This window comes from Bombina bombina, chromosome 3 (genome assembly GCF_027579735.1).
Source record: "Bombina bombina isolate aBomBom1 chromosome 3, aBomBom1.pri, whole genome shotgun sequence".
Classification (NCBI taxonomy): domain Eukaryota; kingdom Metazoa; phylum Chordata; class Amphibia; order Anura; family Bombinatoridae; genus Bombina; species Bombina bombina.
The window spans coordinates 1,066,489,697-1,066,508,157 of NC_069501.1; the positions used below are offsets into that span (position 1 = coordinate 1,066,489,697).

General features: G+C 38.6%; 1 protein-coding gene across 1 annotated transcript in view; it reads left to right on the top strand.

The window, feature by feature from the left end:
* The first annotated feature begins 9,463 nt into the window (after positions 1-9,463).
* The window catches only part of LOC128654439 (keratin, type II cytoskeletal 80-like), a 69,732-nt gene continuing 60,734 nt past the window's right edge, over positions 9,464-18,461 (top strand). The window contains exon 1 of the mRNA XM_053708345.1: positions 9,464-10,100. Coding sequence (XP_053564320.1) covers positions 9,759-10,100 — 342 coding nt within the window. The 5' untranslated portion in view covers positions 9,464-9,758. The remainder of the gene's footprint in view (positions 10,101-18,461) is intronic.

An 18,461-nucleotide genomic window follows, 5' to 3' on the forward strand; every position in this document is an offset into this window, starting at 1 on the left:
TCAAAAAAGGCCTATCCTTTATACCCACACCACAATTTAATAAATTTGAGGCAATAAAAGATTTACACTTATTCACGCGTAAGATTCTTTTAAAAAAATACTTCAGTAACTCTGATTCAGAGAATTTGAACTCTACAGACCAAGCAGCTATTAATGATTTGATTGCATTATTAGAAGAAACCAGCAGCTCCATAAGTACTAGTGAAAACACTAGTTGGCGCAACATATTGAAAATAAAGTCCAAATTTGTACCCCCGAATAGTACTTCACATAGTGCACTCACATTTCTGAACTTAGTATGCCAAGATATTCTTAATATTCAAGGGAACACTGAAACTTCCGGTTTTAATCTAAGCAAAGAAGAGAACATGGCACTAAAACAACTATCTGAACTAAAACATGTCCAGATCAAAAGTAGTGATAAAGGGGGGAATATTGTAATTTGGCCTGACAATATGTACAGAGAGGAGGCACTACGCCAACTAAATAACCCTCTGAATGACAGAATTCTACTTTGTAACCCTATGGATATGTTCCTCAATAGTTACAATAAACTGATCAAATCAGCTCTAGCATGTGGTACTATAGATCAAAAAGAATTTAACTTTCTAGAAATTACACAACCCAAAATAGCCACTCTATATTTACTGCCTAAAATTCATAAGGATACTATCAAACCACCAGGGAGACCAATAGTCTCAGGGATTGGTTCCTTAACTGAGAAAGCTAGTAAATATATTGATGCTCGGCTTAGATACATTGTAGAATCCCTACCATCATATACGAGGGACACAATGCATCTCTTGAATAAACTCAATGATCTCCAGATTGACACAAATGCTCTGTTGGTAACTTGTGATGTGGAATCGCTCTACACTAGCATAAAAACTGAGTGGGGTTGTAGAGCAACCACACACTATCTCAACAAGAATACTAATATGACTCAAGAGGTTAAAGAATTTATTTTGGATATGTTAAAGTTTGTACTCACTCACAACTTTTTCGTATTTGATGATAAGTTCTATTTACAGACATGTGGTACCGCCATGGGCACATCTTGTGCCCCGACATACGCTAATATATATCTGGGCTGGTGGGAGGAAACAGTGGTTTTCAATGAAGACCTTAAACATCTGACCCAATATGTCTCCCACTGGTCCAGATATATAGATGATATATTATTCGTATGGAATGGACCACCAGACCTTTTGACTAAATTTATAACAGTTCTCAATGACAATCCTTTTGGACTATACCTCACATCTACTATAAATAAGACAAAAGTGGAATTTTTGGACCTGTATATTCATAAAACCGATAATACTATTGAAACATCGGCATATAGAAAGCCTACATCCACGAATAATATTTTAGATGCTAATAGTTATCACCATCCAGCAACTATTAGGGGGCTCCCAATGGGGGAATATATACGTCTAAGACGTAATTGCAGTACTATTGAGAACTTTAAGATAGCTGCTAGAGATCTGAGAAAAAGATTACTGGAACGTGGTTATTCTAGAAAGTTACTAGCCAAAGCTTACAATCGAGCATTACTGAAGGATAGAAGGGAACTTTTAACTCCCAAATTAAAAGAATCTAATACCCCTCTTAGGTTTATTACCACTTTCTCACCACAAAGTGATCACATTACCAGCATTTTACGAAAACATTGGTATGTCCTTACCCAGGACACACTTTTAAAACCATTGCTACCTGAGAGACCGTTGGTAACATACAGGAGAGCAAGTAACATCAGTGACAAGCTTATAACTAGTCACTATGACAGGAATGCAAAGAAATCTCCAACTTACAAGGGTTCTATAGGCTGTGGGCATTGCAAAGTATGCCAGCATATGGTAAAAAAACAATCTATAGTGGACAGATTTAATTATACGTGGACCATAAAAGAACATATTAATTGTCAAAGCACCAACGTAATTTACTGCATATCTTGTAGTTGTAATTTATATTACGTTGGCATGACTACACGTAGTCTGGGTAAACGTATAACTGAACATCTGAGCAATATAAGGACAGCCCACAAAGATGTTGAAGATAAAAAACAAATAACTAGTGTAGCCAAACACTTTCTTCAATGTCATAGTGGGAAAACCAATGCTTTAAAATGCTGGGGATTAGAGAAACTGAAACCAGGAATAAGAGGGGGGAATACGGAAAACAGACTGTTAAAGATGGAAACCAAATGGGTTTTCAATCTGAACACTGTCATACCCAATGGCATGAATGAGTTTAACAATTATTGGGTATATATCTGAATAGTGATCACTTTCTCTATTGCTGTCTGTCAATGTGTGTTTTGTATTTCCAATTAATATCACTTTATTTTAGAGGGATACGTGGTTCCGAATAATGAATAATTTGGCCACTGTAATAATTGGATGTGTAACGGTGAATCGGGCATATACCAAATAGTCCATAGACAAGCACATATAAGGGGTCTGTAAATGATGAATAATCCAGGCCAAAGTGAGACGATAATACGTTTTCTTGTCCTGTTTAATCCTTTTTGCTAAAGAAAGTAAAAGGCCTTTATGTGTCAAATATGTGACCCATCACCCTACATTATAACCTAACCATCTCACACACTGACTTTAGATGTTTTGATTGCTAGTGATATAGATGTAATAGAATCATTATAATTGTTTTTCAAAATTGCACATATATCTGTAATCACCCACTGTCTAAAGTCATATTATTTTATGATTTTAAGATACATAGTGGAGTTATGTATAAGAATTTTGTGCATGCTTAACCCAAGAAGCTTATAGGAATATAAACACAATCCTTTTTAACAAGTGCGATATTTATGGCAACCATGAAATACACTCTGTGAATAACACAATAATGGGGAGCTATAGATTATCGTTTAAGGAATTGTAATTTATAAGCAAATAGGGATTGAAATTCGGATTCTAATTAATATGCATCCTACTTGTAGTTTGATGTCTTACCATGTTTGATAAATAGGAACATTTTATAAGAGATTTGTCCGGTGTTGGATTAATTTCCAAATTGAACGATATTTCATTAACAATATATATCTTCAATTCACCGTTATATGATGGTAATGAATGTCATCTATTAGTAAGCAAGAGAAAGAGCGTGATGACTTTTACTTTTTCTGATATATTCAACCAATAATAGTGCAGACTATTATAAGAGAACCTAACTAATATCCAATCCTAACTCGTTTAACAGTGGGTGGAAGCATACCTGAACGCCCATTGATAGATAATGAGGCGTTGTTTTGTAGCACCCTCCGGATTGGCTAGCAGCAGTACAAGGTTTAAATAAAAAGCCGCGCACACTACAGCCTCGGCTTATTCATTTTAGAATCTCTAAGTGAAACATTGACAAAGGCTCACGGAGCCGAAACGCGTTTGTTATTTAACTTTAGAGTCTAATACCGCATTGTCACTCTAGCCACCTGATGCCGGTGTTTCCAGTTCCCGGCCAGGAAACAGAGGAGTGACTAGCGGTTTAATTGCTTTTAAAGTTGTTTTGGTTCTAAGGTTGTGGGTAGTTTAACCAATTTCTAGGGAGGTTTATCCCCCCTTTTCTTTTTTACTTATTTAAATAAAGCATGTATGTTTTACAATGTTACCTTTGAAAGTGAGAGTGAGTGCTATCTAAACCCCTAATCTGTCTATCCTCTAGTGTTTAAATGAGTCTACAGACTCGCCAGAAACACAAGTTATGGAGCAGCGGTCACAAAGACTGCTGCTGCATAACCATGTCCGCCTGCTCTGAGCAGGCGGACAGGAATCGCCAGAAATCAACCCGATCTAGTACGATCGGGTTGATTGACACCTCCCTGTTGCGGCCCATTGGCCGCGAGTCTGCAGGGGGTGGCGTTGCACCAGCAGCTCTTGTGAGCTACTGGTGCAATGCTGAATACGGAGAGCATATTGCTCTTCGCATTCAGCGATGTCTTGCGGTCCTGATCCGCACTGTCGGATCAGGTCTGCAAGACATTTGATAATTCGGCCTCATGGTTTCTCCTAAAACTGCATGATGTAGTAAAAAGGCAACATATCAGTTGTGTGAGTAAATCAACTGAAACAGATGTTTAAAGAGACATAAAACCCACATTTTTTCTTTCTTGACTAAGAGAGAACATTGAATTTTAACCAAGCTTGGCAGATTCGCAAAGGTGCAAAAGAGAAAAAAAGCCCAATTTAACCAATAACTGTTTACAGCTATAAAAAACGATAATCTCAATTTAAAGCAGAATACGTGCCGAGAGAGACACGTGACAGTTTGTCCTGGGACGAGATGCTGTGAAAGTGAACACGCTGAAATTGCATCTTAAATGAAAACACATCAGCAAGAAGGCATTGTGAGGATACTCTAGTGGTAAACCACACTTTATCTAACAGAACTACGGATATGTGCTGAGAACCATCAGAGGTCCAGTAAGAATTCCCCGGGTAAGCCCGGTTGTACACTCCATGAATTTTATTTGAATCAATAAGGATATTGCAATATACAGAGTTGTCATTCTATTTGGACATTTGGGACTCTATATTTGTTTTGTTTTTGGTTATTATATGAACACTTTTATGTATGTTTTATGTTGTGATCTAGAAACACAATTTGCTCTAGTGGGGAAACAATAACAGCATCTAATCAGAAAATCATATGCAAGAGTGCAAACAATCAGTGCCACATGAAAAAAAAACATTCCTGTAGTGAGCAAAAAATTTAGAAATGGTAGAGCACACCCACTGGGATAGAATATTAGAAGTGAAGAAGATCAAAAAACTGACAGACTGTGTGCCAAACGGCACACTCACCCAACCTCTGCCGGTCCAGTCGTACAATTAATCACTGCATATGCTTCTGTAGACTACTATCTTCAAGGGGGGTGGAAAGCCAAGCAACAAACTTAATCCGTGGGTGTCTGACACGGCACCTGCTCACACCCTCATGTAATGTATTCCTCCACTCGGTCATCCGTAAAAACCTATGATTACAGGTCACCAGTGGGCAGCACAGATAGGGGAAGGACGAAGGAGTATGCTGGTTCCAGACCTCACCAGGGGAGGGGCAGTGTTAGATTGTAGCAGGAGCTTCCACACAGAAAAAGGTAAAGGTAGTACAAATAATTCATGGATGCTTAAAGGGACATCCTCACCAAACTGCAACATAACATAAGGCACTTTGTAATCCAATCCAGTGTGTGTCCAAATCCCAAGGGAAAAAGAGGGGGCTCAAATCATGGGCACTAGGAGACTACACATTCGATATAGAGAGCTGACAATGGAGTATAATCCCAAAAAGGGGAATCGAATGGGATAATAAAACGTAAGGACCTGTGAAACAGATATGGATGCCCAGTAAAGATATATGTTAATACATCACTTGACATTACACAAGTGCTACATATGTCCTGTGCACATGCATTAAAAAACACAGGCCATGCTCAGAGAACGTTATTTGTTTTAAATATTGCCGAATTTACATCGGTGCCGGATGTCTTGAAGATGGACCCGCTCCGTGCCGGAAGGATGAAGATAGAAGATGCTGTCTAGATGAAGACTTCTGCCCGTCTGGAGGACCACTTCTGCCCATCTGGAGGACCACTTTTGCCGGCTTCGTTGAGGGCATCTTGCCACTTGGATGAAGACTTATCCCGGTAAGTGAATCTTCGGGGGTTAGTGTTAGAATATTTTACGGGTGTATTGGGTGAGTTTTAATTTTAGGTTAGGGCTTTGGGCAGCAATAGAGCTAAATGCCCTTTTAAGGGCAATGCCCATCCAAATGCCCTTTTCAGGGCAATGGGGAGCTTAGTTTTTTAGGGTTTTATTTGGGGGGTTGGTTGTGTGGGTGGTGGGTTTGGTGGGTTTGGGGGGTTATGTGTATTTTTTTTACAGGTAATAGAGCTGATTTCTTGGGGGCAATGCCCTGCAAAAGGCCCTTTTAAGGGCTATTGGTAGTTTAGGTTAGGCTAGGGTTTTTTATTTTGGGGGGCTTTTTTTATTTTATATCTTGTAGTTTATTTTTTATTTTCTGTAATTTAGTGTTTGTTTTTTTGTAATGTTTTTGTAATTTAGCTAATTGTATTTGATTTATTTAATTGTATTTCATTTAGGTAATTTATTTAATTGTAGTGTAGTGTTAGGTGTTAGTGTAACTTAGGTTAGGTTTTATTTTACAGTTAAATTTGTATTTATTTTAGCTACGTAGTTATTAAATAGTTAATAACTATTTAGTAACTATTCTACCTAGTTAAAATAAATACAATCTTGCCTGTAAAATAAAAATAAACCCTAAGCTAGATACAATGTAACTATTAGTTATAATATAGGTAAGTATTTAGTTTTAAATAGGAATAATTTAGTTAAAGATAGGAATTTTTTTTAGATTTATTTAAATTATATTTAAGTTAGGGGGTGTTACGGTTAGACTTAGGTTTAGGGTTTAATAAATTTAGAATAGTGGCGGCGACATTGGGGGAGGCAGATTAGGGGTTAATACATGTAGGTAGGTTTGCGGCAACATTGGGGGAGGGAGATTAGGGGTGAATAAATTTAATGTAGGTTTCAGCGATGTTGGGGGCAGCAGATTAGGGGTTAATAAGTATAATGTAGATGGCAGCGATCTCCGAAGCGGCAGATTAGGGGCTAATAAGTGTAACATTAGGGGTGTTTAGACTCAGGGTTTATGCTAGGGTGTTAGGTGTAAACATAAAATGTGTTTCCCCATAGGAATCAATGGGGCTGCGTTATTGAGTTTTACGCTGCTTTTTTGCAGGTGTTAGACTTTTTCTCAGTCAGCTCTCCCCATTAATGTCTATGGGGAAATCGTGCACGAGCACGTATAACTAGCTCACCGCTAACTTAAGCAGCGCTGGAGCGAAATTTTGCGCTACGCTCACTTCTTGCCTGTTAAAGCCGGGTCGATAAAACCCCGTAATACCAGCGCTGCAAGTAAGTGAGCGGTGAGAATAAACTGCAAGTTAGCACCGCACCCCTGTTACCGCAAAACTCGTAATCTAGGGGTAAGTTAAGAAGTAGCGGTCATAGGACCAGTGCCCCTTAACTTGTCCGCCACCTTTAGGATACGATCGGGATGATTGAAACCCCCACGATTGAGCAGGGGGCTGCATTGCACAAGCATTTCACAAGAAATGCTTCTGCAATGTTAACTGCCGACAGCGTATGATGTCGTTATCTAGCAATGTCGGGCGGACATGATTCGATACAGTGAATCATGTGAGCTCGACATATGATAAATGTACCCATAAAACATTTACACTTATTTTGTCAATATTTAAACAAATTAAACTATAAAAAATACATCTACATGTTATTCTCATACTAATTCTCTCTTTGGGGCATATTTATCATAGTGTGAGCGGACATGATACGATGTAGCGTATCATGTCCACTGCACATCGATAAATGCCGACAGCATATGCTGTCAGCATTTATCATTACACCAGCAGTTCTTGCGAAATGCTGGTGCAATGCCGCCCCTTGCAGATTCGCGACCCTGCTAGATTGGCCGCTAGCAGGGGGTGTCAATCAACCCGATCGCATTTGATCGGGTTGATTTCTGTCTGCCACCTCAGAGCAGGTGGGCAAGTTATGGAGCAGCTGTCTTTAGACCGCTGCTTCAAAACTTCTGTTTCCGGCGAGCCTTCAGGGGCATCAAGCTCTACTCAGAGCTTGATAATTTGGCACCTTTGAATGCATCGTTCTATCTAGCATTTATTTAGGGAGATATTTATCAAAGCGTCAATCTCTGTGCATTCACCGGCATCAATATGCTCGCCAGACATCTCTGCCACGGATCTACTTACGATGCCCTTATTTATCAAAAAACTGTCAAAAACACGGGCGTCAAATACACAATGTCGTGGTTATTCTGTTTTTGCCCAACTTTATTTATACCATTTCAATACTGTCCATGAACAAGCACATTTCTCTAAAGCTAATATTTTATTTTCCATCTGTTAATGTTCAAGAAATAGCTAAATTTATACCTCAACAAACAATATCTAATAGAAAGTTATTTTTATATTTATTTGTTATACAAACAAATCTGTTATATATGTATATATTTAAGTATATATTTATGTATACATTGCTAGATTGCTAGACATTTTTTCTGCTCCTTATTCCTTTTATTTTATTTTTTTTGTGTGTGTAACTTGAAGCAATACCTGGCTATTTTTTATGCATTTCTTCTATTTTTAGCAATTATAATAATGTCTCATTTGATAAAAACAACCCTCATAAATTCTGCTTTATCTTTTGCATAAAAATGATTGCATTAGCTTTTTTTGGTTTTATAGGAACATTGCAAACGAAATAATGGTCAAAGGACATTTTTCTTGTTTATATTTCTGTGATATTTCAGGGATAACGTTTTCTAACTATTGCAAATAGTAAATATTTGGAATTTGTATAGATGATAGTAGAATATATTATAAATGATTGAAGTTATTCCAACCATGAATTAATTATGGCATTACAAGTTTTACAGCTCTTATATGAGTAATTAAAACTAAGTAGAGAATACTATTGTAATGATGTGCAGTGAAAAACATTTACAGCACACCTTTTAGCTTGAGGGAAAATTATGTATATGTATAAAATAATAATCTGATCCTTAGCCAAACACAGGATTGTGTCGTTAGTGTGTATTATTCTTTGTCTGCTTTTGTTACACTGTAATCCCACATGCAGACAACTACAACCAATAGTACATTATGGGCTACATTACAAGTGGAGCACAAAATATCGCTTTCACTATTTTGCTGGTATTACAGTTGAGGTGCAATGCGAACGCGACCTCGTGTTCGTATTGCATGGAAGCATTGTGCTCATGAAAGCGCACTTCTATAGGCTCCAATGGATCTGATCTCTGGTTAATTTTATAAGTGCTAATTGCTAGCGCAAGCTCGCGGTAGCATTAGCCAGCCACTTGTAATGGCTGGTTACTTATCACGCTCCCACAAACGGGCAAATTTGCCCATTTGCGGGCGTGAGATAAATTAGCGCTCCACATGTAATCTAGCCCTATATGTTCATTTACATTTTGTACATAAAGGAAATAAAAAAAAAGTATAACCAGGCCTTATCTTATAGTCTAAACAATTTAATGTACATTTGTGTATATCTTTATTTGCTCAAGATTATATTACAAAGTTAAGCTCATTGTTTTCTAAAATTGTCTTTTTTGACAAAACTATTTGAACTGAAATAAAATATATGATGTGATTTATTTATTTTTTAATGACAAAGTATCTGTGTATCAGTGTTGAAGCTGTAGAATTGAAAGGGTTGGTTTGTGAAGAAGAATTTCTATATTTGGTGTGAGAGTGATCCCACTGCCTGCCTGAGCGCACACACTCTAAGTTTGAATGCAATGTTTGCTGTGATTCACTGTGTTTGCTTCCTGAGTTTACACACATTGTCTTAACAATCTTTTTCAGACTGTATTATCAAGTTTGTCTCAGCCCAGGCTCTAAATAAGTAAATATTGCCTTCTTATACAACTAGAAGTCTCAGGTTTTTTTGTTAGGAAGCTACTACATTAGCATGCTGTATGGCTTACACCCCACTGTATGTTCCAGACACCTGATAATTGCAGCCTCTCCCCTATGCCTTACAGTCACACCCAGCCTTATGTGCTGCAGCATTACAACGACATTGCTTCACAATTTTATTTCAACAACAGATAATTTTTCACAAAGCCAACAGCTAGTAGTTTAAGCTGCTCGAATGGCTTCTTTTTCTCAGTCATCCAGCGGTGATGTTTTTCCATGGCAACCAGATGCTTCAAAGGGGGGAAGAAAAGCATATCTTGGTCCAACTACATCAGAAAACCATGTGACCAGAATTTCTAATAGTTCTTCTTCTTTCACCACAGAGGACATTTTTAAATACAACAAAGTAACAACTACTACTACAATTACTAATGGCTGCGCTAATGACTCCCCTCCTTCCATATCCGAGGACATATTTAAATCTCAACTCAAGATAACATCTGACCTCCACAATTCACATACTTTGGAGGAGGCGGAGACCAAACTAAATTCAAAACTGTCATCTTTCATGGACAAGGTGGGTACTGGGGGAAGGGCATATTATTTCACTCATTACTTCAAACTGATTTATTAACAAGAGCAAAAACATATGAGTAGCACTAAACAGGTGTTTATGTAGACAGATAGATACATAGATAGATAGATGATAGACAGACAGATAGTAGATAGATAGATAGATAGATAGATAGATAGATATAAATATAGATAGATTATAGATAGACAAAAATATAGAAAGATTACATCTATTATTATTTAAATGGCAATTTTATTAAGTGAATAGAAATACAGAAATAATTTATGCAATCTTAAATTATAAGTTCTAATTTAGATTAAAACTGAACTTGCAGTGATCATATCTGGTTTGCATCAAAAACAGACATGATGTGAAATATGTTTTATTTATCTTATTTAACTTATTTTTGTGTTAACCTACTAGTCCTAAAGCCTGTGTACACGGGTCATTTTTTGCAGTACATCGGTCCCACCCATTGCTCTCTCCCCTCCCTCTCTTTTGCTATCTCTCTCCCCCTCTCTTTTGTGCTCTCTCCCCCTCTCTTTTGATCTCTCTCTCCCCCTCTCATTTGCGCTCTCTCTCCCCCTCTCATTTGCGCTCTCTCTCCCCCTCTCTTTTGCTTTCTCTCTCCCTCCTCTCTTTTTGCTCTCTCTCCCCCCTCTCTTTTGCTTTCTCTCCCCCTCTCTTTTGCTCTTTCTCCCACTCTCTTTTGCTCTCTCTTTCTCCCCATATCTTTTGCTCTCTCTTTCTCCCCCTCTCTTTTGCACGCTCTCTCTCCCCCTCTCTTTTGCTCTCTCTCTCCCCCCTTTCTTTTGCTCTCTCTCTCACCCCTCTCTTTTGCTCTATCTCACCCCCCTCTCTTTTTCTCTCTCCCCCCCCTCTTTTGCTCTCTCTACCCCCTATTTTTCTCTCTCTTCCCTCTCTTTTGCTCTCTCTCTCTCTCCCTCTTTTGCTCTCTCCCCCCACTTTTGATCCCTCTCCCCTCTCTTTTGCTCTATCCCCCCTGTTTTGCTCTCTCTCTCCCCTCTCTTTTGCTCTCTCCCCCCTCTCTTTTGCTCTCTCCCCTTCTGTTTTGCTCTCTCTCACCCCCCTCTTTTGCTCTCTCTCTCCCCCATATTTTGCTCTCTCTCCCCCCTCTCTAAATATTCACATATCAACTTGTATAAATATATATTTAAACTTTGCTGCCATTGCTGCGCTACTTACCCCCTTCGCTGTGTGAAGTTTTCATGCAGTGTCACGGCATGAAAACAAGGCTCCCGTTTGGAGCCTATGGAAGCGAGCTCTCATGAGCGCAATGCTTCCCAGTAATGCGAACGCAAGCTTTCAACTTGTACACTCAAAATTGAGTTCAACATTCCCACATTGCTCTCAACTTGTAATACCAGCCCACATTAGCATGAGCTGGTATTACTCAGTGGAGCTCTAATATCACAAAAGCGATATTTAGTGATCCACTTGTAATCTGGCCCTAAATATAAACTTTATAGCACCGCACAAAGTGTGCTAATGCTACTGTCCCCCAATTGTTATCAAAGTCAGTGTTTCGCACTCACCATCATGCATGCTTGTTTACAGGGGGGGAACTACCATTGGTGCAGCAAGTGCGGTGGAACCAGGGCCCAAGTGCTTGGGGGGCCCAAAGCAGCCATTCTATACATAGGCATGTGCAGATTTCTATCTATATTATTGTTAATGCTTTTTGCTGAGTAACCTTTGGGGGGGGGCCCAAAAAATAAATTGCACCGGGCCCTCTATTAAGTAGGTCCGCTACTGCTTGTTTACCTACCTCTCAGGGCTCCAGTAGAGTCTATTTATTTTAACCTGTCACCAATAAGAAGCTGTAAGCCCACTACATAGAGATAGGAAGTGGTGCTCATGCGCCTTTTCTTTAGCTGGGCATCAAGCTCTTTTTATGGAGACAGCTGTACAGGTTCTTATTGGTGGTACTGCTCAGTGAAAGGTAAGGTTAAAAATAGATGTGGGCAAAGTACCTACTGATGTTACTAAAAGTACATTTTCATTACAATTTCATGGTAGCAGACTAACCAACTCTTTGCAGTGCTATAAAGTACTGTACATAAATGACACAAAAATTAGATTTACCGTTATTTTTTTCGGTCATTAAGGGAAGTCATATAGGCAAGTATTATTTATGCAGTTCTGAAGAAAATTTAAGCATCCAAAAAACGTTTCAAAACATAGAACCCATTCCTATCTATATGAGTTTGCCATGCAAAAATTTCCTATTCAGGAATGGTGAATTTTTTTATTTGTTGTCTAAGCCTTTCTGACTAGTTGGCATCTATTTATCAAGCCGTCAACTTACCTGCATTCAACGGCACGAATACGCTCGCCTAAGATCGCCTAACATCGCTGCCACGGACCTGAATACGCTCTGCAAAATTATCAAAAAAGCTGTCAAAAAGCCGTGCACCAAGTACGGTGCGATGAGCAACGGACTGTTGTTAACTAACAGTCATCGATCTCGATGCTCTTCGGCTTTTTTACAGCATTCTTGGTACCCTGTCACTAAACACCCACACTATACTATACAGTATACCCCCTAAACCGCTGCTCCTGGAGCCCACCGCAACTGAATAAATTGTTTAACCCCTAAACCGCTGCTCCTGGAGCCCACCGCCACCTACATTATACTTATTAACCCCTAATCTGCCCCCCTACACCACCGCCACTATATTAAATTTATTAACCCCTATTCTGCCCCCCCCCCTACGCCGCCGCCACTATATTAAATTTATTAACCCCTAATCTGCCCCCCCACACCGCCTCCACTATATTACATTTATTAACCCCTAAACCAAACCCTAACACCCCCTAACTTAAATATAATTTAAATAAATCTAAATAAATATTCCTAGCATTAAATAAATTATTCCTATTTAATACTTACCTATAAAATAAACCCTAAACTAGCTACAATATAACTAATAGTTACATTGTAGCTATCTTAGGGTTTATTTTTATTTTACAGGCAACTTTGTATTTATTTTAACTAGGTACAATAGTTATTAAATAGTTATTAACTATTTAATAACTTCCTAGTTAAAATAAATACAAATATACCTGTAAAATAAAACCTAACCTAAGTTACAATTACACCTAACACTACACTATAAATAAATTAATTCCCTAAATTAACTACAATTAAATACAATTAAATAAAATTATCTAAAGTACAAAAACAAACAAACACTAAATTACAGAAAATAATAAAATAATTACAAGATTTTTAAACTAATTAAACCTAATCTAATCCCCTTAACAAAATAAAAAAGCCCCCCAAAATATAAAAAAGCCCTACCCTACACTAAATTACAAATAGCCCTTAAAAGGGCCTTTTGCGGGGCATTGCCCCAAAGTAATCAGCTCTTTTACCTGTAAAAAAAAATTACAACCCCCCCCTCCCAACATTAAAACCCACCACCCACCCAACCAACCCTACTCTAAAACCCACCCAATCCCCCCTTAAAAAACCTAACACTAACCCCTTGAAGATCACCCTACCTTGAGACGTCTTCACCCAACCGGGCCAAAGTCCTCAACGAAGCCGGGCAAAGTGGTCCTCCAGACGGGCAGAAGTCTTCATCCAAGCTGGGCAGAAGAGGTCTTCCAGACAGGCAGAAGTCTTCATCCAGACAGCATCTTCTATCTTCATCCATCCGGCGCGGAGCGGGTCCATCTTCAAGACATCCGACGTGGAGCATTCTCTTCATCCGGAGTCTTCTTCAACAATGACGGGTCCTTTAAGTGACATCATCCAAGGTGGCGTCGTTGAGGACTTCGGCCCGGTTGGGTGAAGACGTCTCAAGGTAGGGTGATCTTCAAGGGGTTAGTGTTAGGTTTTTTTAAGGGGGGATTGGGTGGGTTTTAGAATAGGGTTGGTTGGGTGGGTGGTGGGTTTTAATGTTGGCGGAGGTTGTAATTTTTTTTTACAGGTAAAATAGCTGATTACTATGGGGCAATGCCCCGCAAAAGGCCCTTTTAAGGGCTTTTTGTAATTTAGTGTAGGGTAAGGTTTTTTTTTATTTCGGTGGGCTTTTTTATTTTTTAGGGGGATTAGATTAGGTGTAATTAGTTTAAAAATCTTGTAATTATTTTATTATTTTCTGTAATTTAGTGGGGGGTTTTTATACTTTAGATAATTTTATTTAATTGTATTTAATTGTAGTTAATTTAGGGAATTAATTTAATTATAGTGGTAGTGTTAGGTGTAATTGTAACTTAGGTTAGGTTTTATTTTACAGGTATATTTGTATTTATTTTAACTAGGAAGTTAATAACTATTTAATAACTATTGTACCTAGTTAAAATAAATACAAAGTTGCCTGTAAAATAAAAATAAACCCTAAGATAGCTACAATGTAACTATTAGTTATATTGTAGCTATCTTAGGGTTTATTTTATAGGTATTTAGTTTTAAATAGGAATAATTTATTTAATGCTAGGAATATTTATTTATATTTATTTAAATTATATTTAAGTTAGGGGGTGTTAGGGTTAGGGTTAGACTTAGGTTTAGGGGTTAATAAATTTAATATAGTGGCGGCGGTGTAGGGGGGGCAGATTAGGGGTTAATAAGTATAATGAAGGTGGCGGTGGGCTCCGGGAGGGGTGGTTTAGGGGTTAAACACTTTATTTAGTTGCGGCAGGCTCTGGGAGCGGCAGTTTAGGGGTTAATAAGTATAATGTAGGTGGCGGCGGTGTAGGGGGGCAGATTAGGGGTTAATAAGTACAATATAGGTGGCGGCGGTGTAGAGGGCGGCAGATTAGGGGTGTTTAGACTCGGGGTACATGTTAGGGTGTTAGGTGTGAACGTTCCCATAGGAATCAATGGGATATCGGGCAGCAGTGAACATAAGCTTTCGCTGCTTTCAGACTTCCATTGATTCCTATGGCATCCGCCGCCTCCAGGGCAGCGGATTGAAAACCAGGTGCACTATGCCGGAATAGTGCCAAGCGTACCTAGGTCAGATTGTGCCGAACTTGCGTTCGGAACATCTGTAATGACATAAGCATCGATCTGTGTCGGACTGAGTCCGGCGGATCGTATGTTACGTCACTAAATTCTACTTTTGCCGGTCTGTAGAGTTTGATAACTAAGGCGAATCAGACTCGCCACAAATACGCTGCGGAATTCCAGCGTATTTGCGGTTGACAGCTTGATAAATAGATGCCTTTGAATAGACACCATTTAAATTAGAAACACTACTTTAATTATGTAATAGAAACATTTAGTTAAACATTCAACAAAAAATACAGTCAGGTGTTTTATAGGTGTTTCAAGGTTTTGCTTAAAATGTGTCAGAGCCAACCTTACCATTTACGGGGCCCTGGGCAAAATGCATTTGTGGGGTCCCTCAGCCCAGTGCCCTTATTCCCCTCCACTGTATTCCCTGTCATTGTATGGCCCGCCCCTGTGCCAACATTCAGTGATACCTATATAAAAGAATAACAGAAAATATTAGACCTCCTGATGTCATAATCACTTCTCATAAACTAAATACAACATATAGATTGCACCATCTCATAACCTCATCGCTGACATTGCGGGGCCCCCCAAAGAGCTGGGCCCTGTACGGGTGTCCCTCATGCCGTGCCTGAAGGGCAGGCCTGCAATGTGCATCAATATAATTCAAGTCATTTGCATATATTTTGAGAAAATGAGGCAAAAGCATGTGTATTTGCCTGAAAACCATACAAACCCTTGTAAGAAACATGAACAATTAATTTAATTAAATTTGCTATAAATATGTTATGAAAAATAGGTGAAATTGTTCCCTTTTATGCTTCTGTTAAAGTAATTGCTGTTACAGGGTGGTCAGATGAAGAAACCCAGTGTTCTGTAATGTTTCCCTATGGCGTTACGTTTTCCTACCTACGACCACGCCTACAATAAACTTGCAAATACCCCTTGAATGCATGCGCTCACTGCCGCAGTCGGCAAACATTATAGAACACCAGCCTACAAAAAACTTGTAAATACGCTTATGCACGCATGCGCTCACTGTCGAAGTCGGCAAATATTCCAAAACACAGTCCACAATTTCGGCAACTAGCTATTTTTATTCTGCATATTCAATATTATGATACTGATTTCTATGATTAAAGGTGTGAATGTATTTCAATAAAGCAGACATAATCCAAATAGTTACAAACATTGAGGCCTACTTATCAAGCCATCAACTTACTTGCATTCAACGGCACCAATATGCTCGCCTGACATGCCTAACATCGCGGCCGCGGACCTGAATACGCTCTCCTTATTTATATAAAAAGCTGTCAAAAAGCCGTGCACCAAGTACGGGGAGCGATGAGTAGTGGTCTGTTGTTAACTAACAGTCATCGATCTCGCTGCTATTCGGCTTTTTCACAGCTTTATTTGTATACTGTCACTAAACACAGCCACTATACTAAACTGTTTAACCCCTATCCTACTGCACCCGGACCCCGCCCCAACTAAATAAAGTTATTAACCCATAAACCACCGCTCCCGGAGCCCACTGCAACTCTAATAAACTTATTAACCCCTATCCCGCTGCTCCTAAAGGTATTAAGCCCTAAACCTCTGGCCTCCCACATCACTACCACTTACTAAACCTATTAACCCCTAAACCGCCAGCCCCCCACATCACCATAAACTAAGTTAAACTCTTAACCCCTAAACCTAACAACCTGCTAACTTTATATTAAATATTAACTCATCCCTATCTTATAATACATTTAAACTTACCTTTAGATTTAAATTAAACTATATTAAACTATTAATTAATCTACCCTAACTATTATACTACAATTACATTAAACTATATTAAACTAATAATTAATCTACCCTAACTATTATACTAAAATTACATTAACCTATATTAAACTAATAATTAATCTACACTAACTGTTATACTAAAATTACATTAAACTACAAATTAAATTAACTATATTATATATTTAAACACCTAACCCTACTCAAATAATTTAAATCTACAATAAAAAATTACAAATTTGCAAAAAACTAATAACTAAGTTACAAAAAAAATAGTTACACAAAATAAAAAAGAAATTATCAAATATTTAAACTAATTACACCTAATCTAAGAGCCCTATGAAAATAAAAAAGCCCCCCCAAAATAAAAAACCCTAACCTAGAATAAACTTTAAATAGCCCTTAAAAGGGCCTTTTGCGGGGCATTGCCCCAAAGAAATCAGCTCTTTTACCTGTAAAAAAAAAATACAAATACCCCCCAACAGTAAAACCCACCACCCACACAACAAACCCCCCCAAATAAAACCCTAACTAAAAAAACCTAAGCTCCCCATTGCTCTGAAAAGGGCATTTGGATGGGCATTGCCCTTAAAAGGGCATCTAGCTCTATTGCTGCCCAAACCCTAATCTAAAACTAAAACCCACCCAATAAAACCTAAAACAATTCTATCAGTCAATCGGAATTAAGGTTGAAAAAATCCTATTGGCTGTTGCAATCAGCCAATAGGATTGAGCTTTCATCCTATTGGCTGATGCAATCAGCCAATAGGATTGAGCTTCAATTCTATTGGCTATTCCACTCAGCCAATAGAATGCAAGCTCAATCCTATTGGCTGATTGGATCAGCCAATAGGATGAAAGCTCAATCCTATTGGCTGATTGCAACAGCCAATAGGATTTTTTTCAACCTTAATTCCAATTGGCTGATAGAATTCTATCAGCCAATCGGAATCTAAGGGACGGTATCTTGTATGACGTCATTTAAAGGAACATTCATTGTTCAAGAAGACGTCGAACGAAGGGGATTCTCCGCGTCGGATGTCTTGAAGATGGAGCCGCTCTGCGCCTGATGGATGAAGATAGAAGATGCCGTCTGGGTGAAGACTTCTGCGGGCTTGGATGAAGACTTCGGCCGGTTGGATGAAGACTTCTGCCGGCTTCTTTGAGGATGGATGTCGGATCTTCAAAACTGTAAGTGCAGCTTTAGGGGTTAGTGTTAGGTTTTTTTTAAGGGTTTATTGGGTGGGTTTTAGATTAGGGTTTGGGCAGCAATAGAGCTATATTCCCTTTTAAAGCAATGCCCATCCAAATGCCCTTTTCAGGGCAATGGGGAGCTTAGTTTTTTTTAGTTAGGGTTTTATTTGGGGGGGTTGGTTGTGTGGGTGGTGGGTTTTACTGTTGGGGGGGTATTTGTATTATTTTTAACAGGTAAAAGAGCTGATTTCTTTGGGGCAATGCCCCACAAAAGGCCCTTTTAAGGGCTATTTGTAGTTTATTGTAGGTTAGGGTTTTTTTAATTTTTTGGGGGGGGTTTTATTTTCATAGGGCTCTTAGATTAGGTGTAATTAGTTTAAATATTTGAT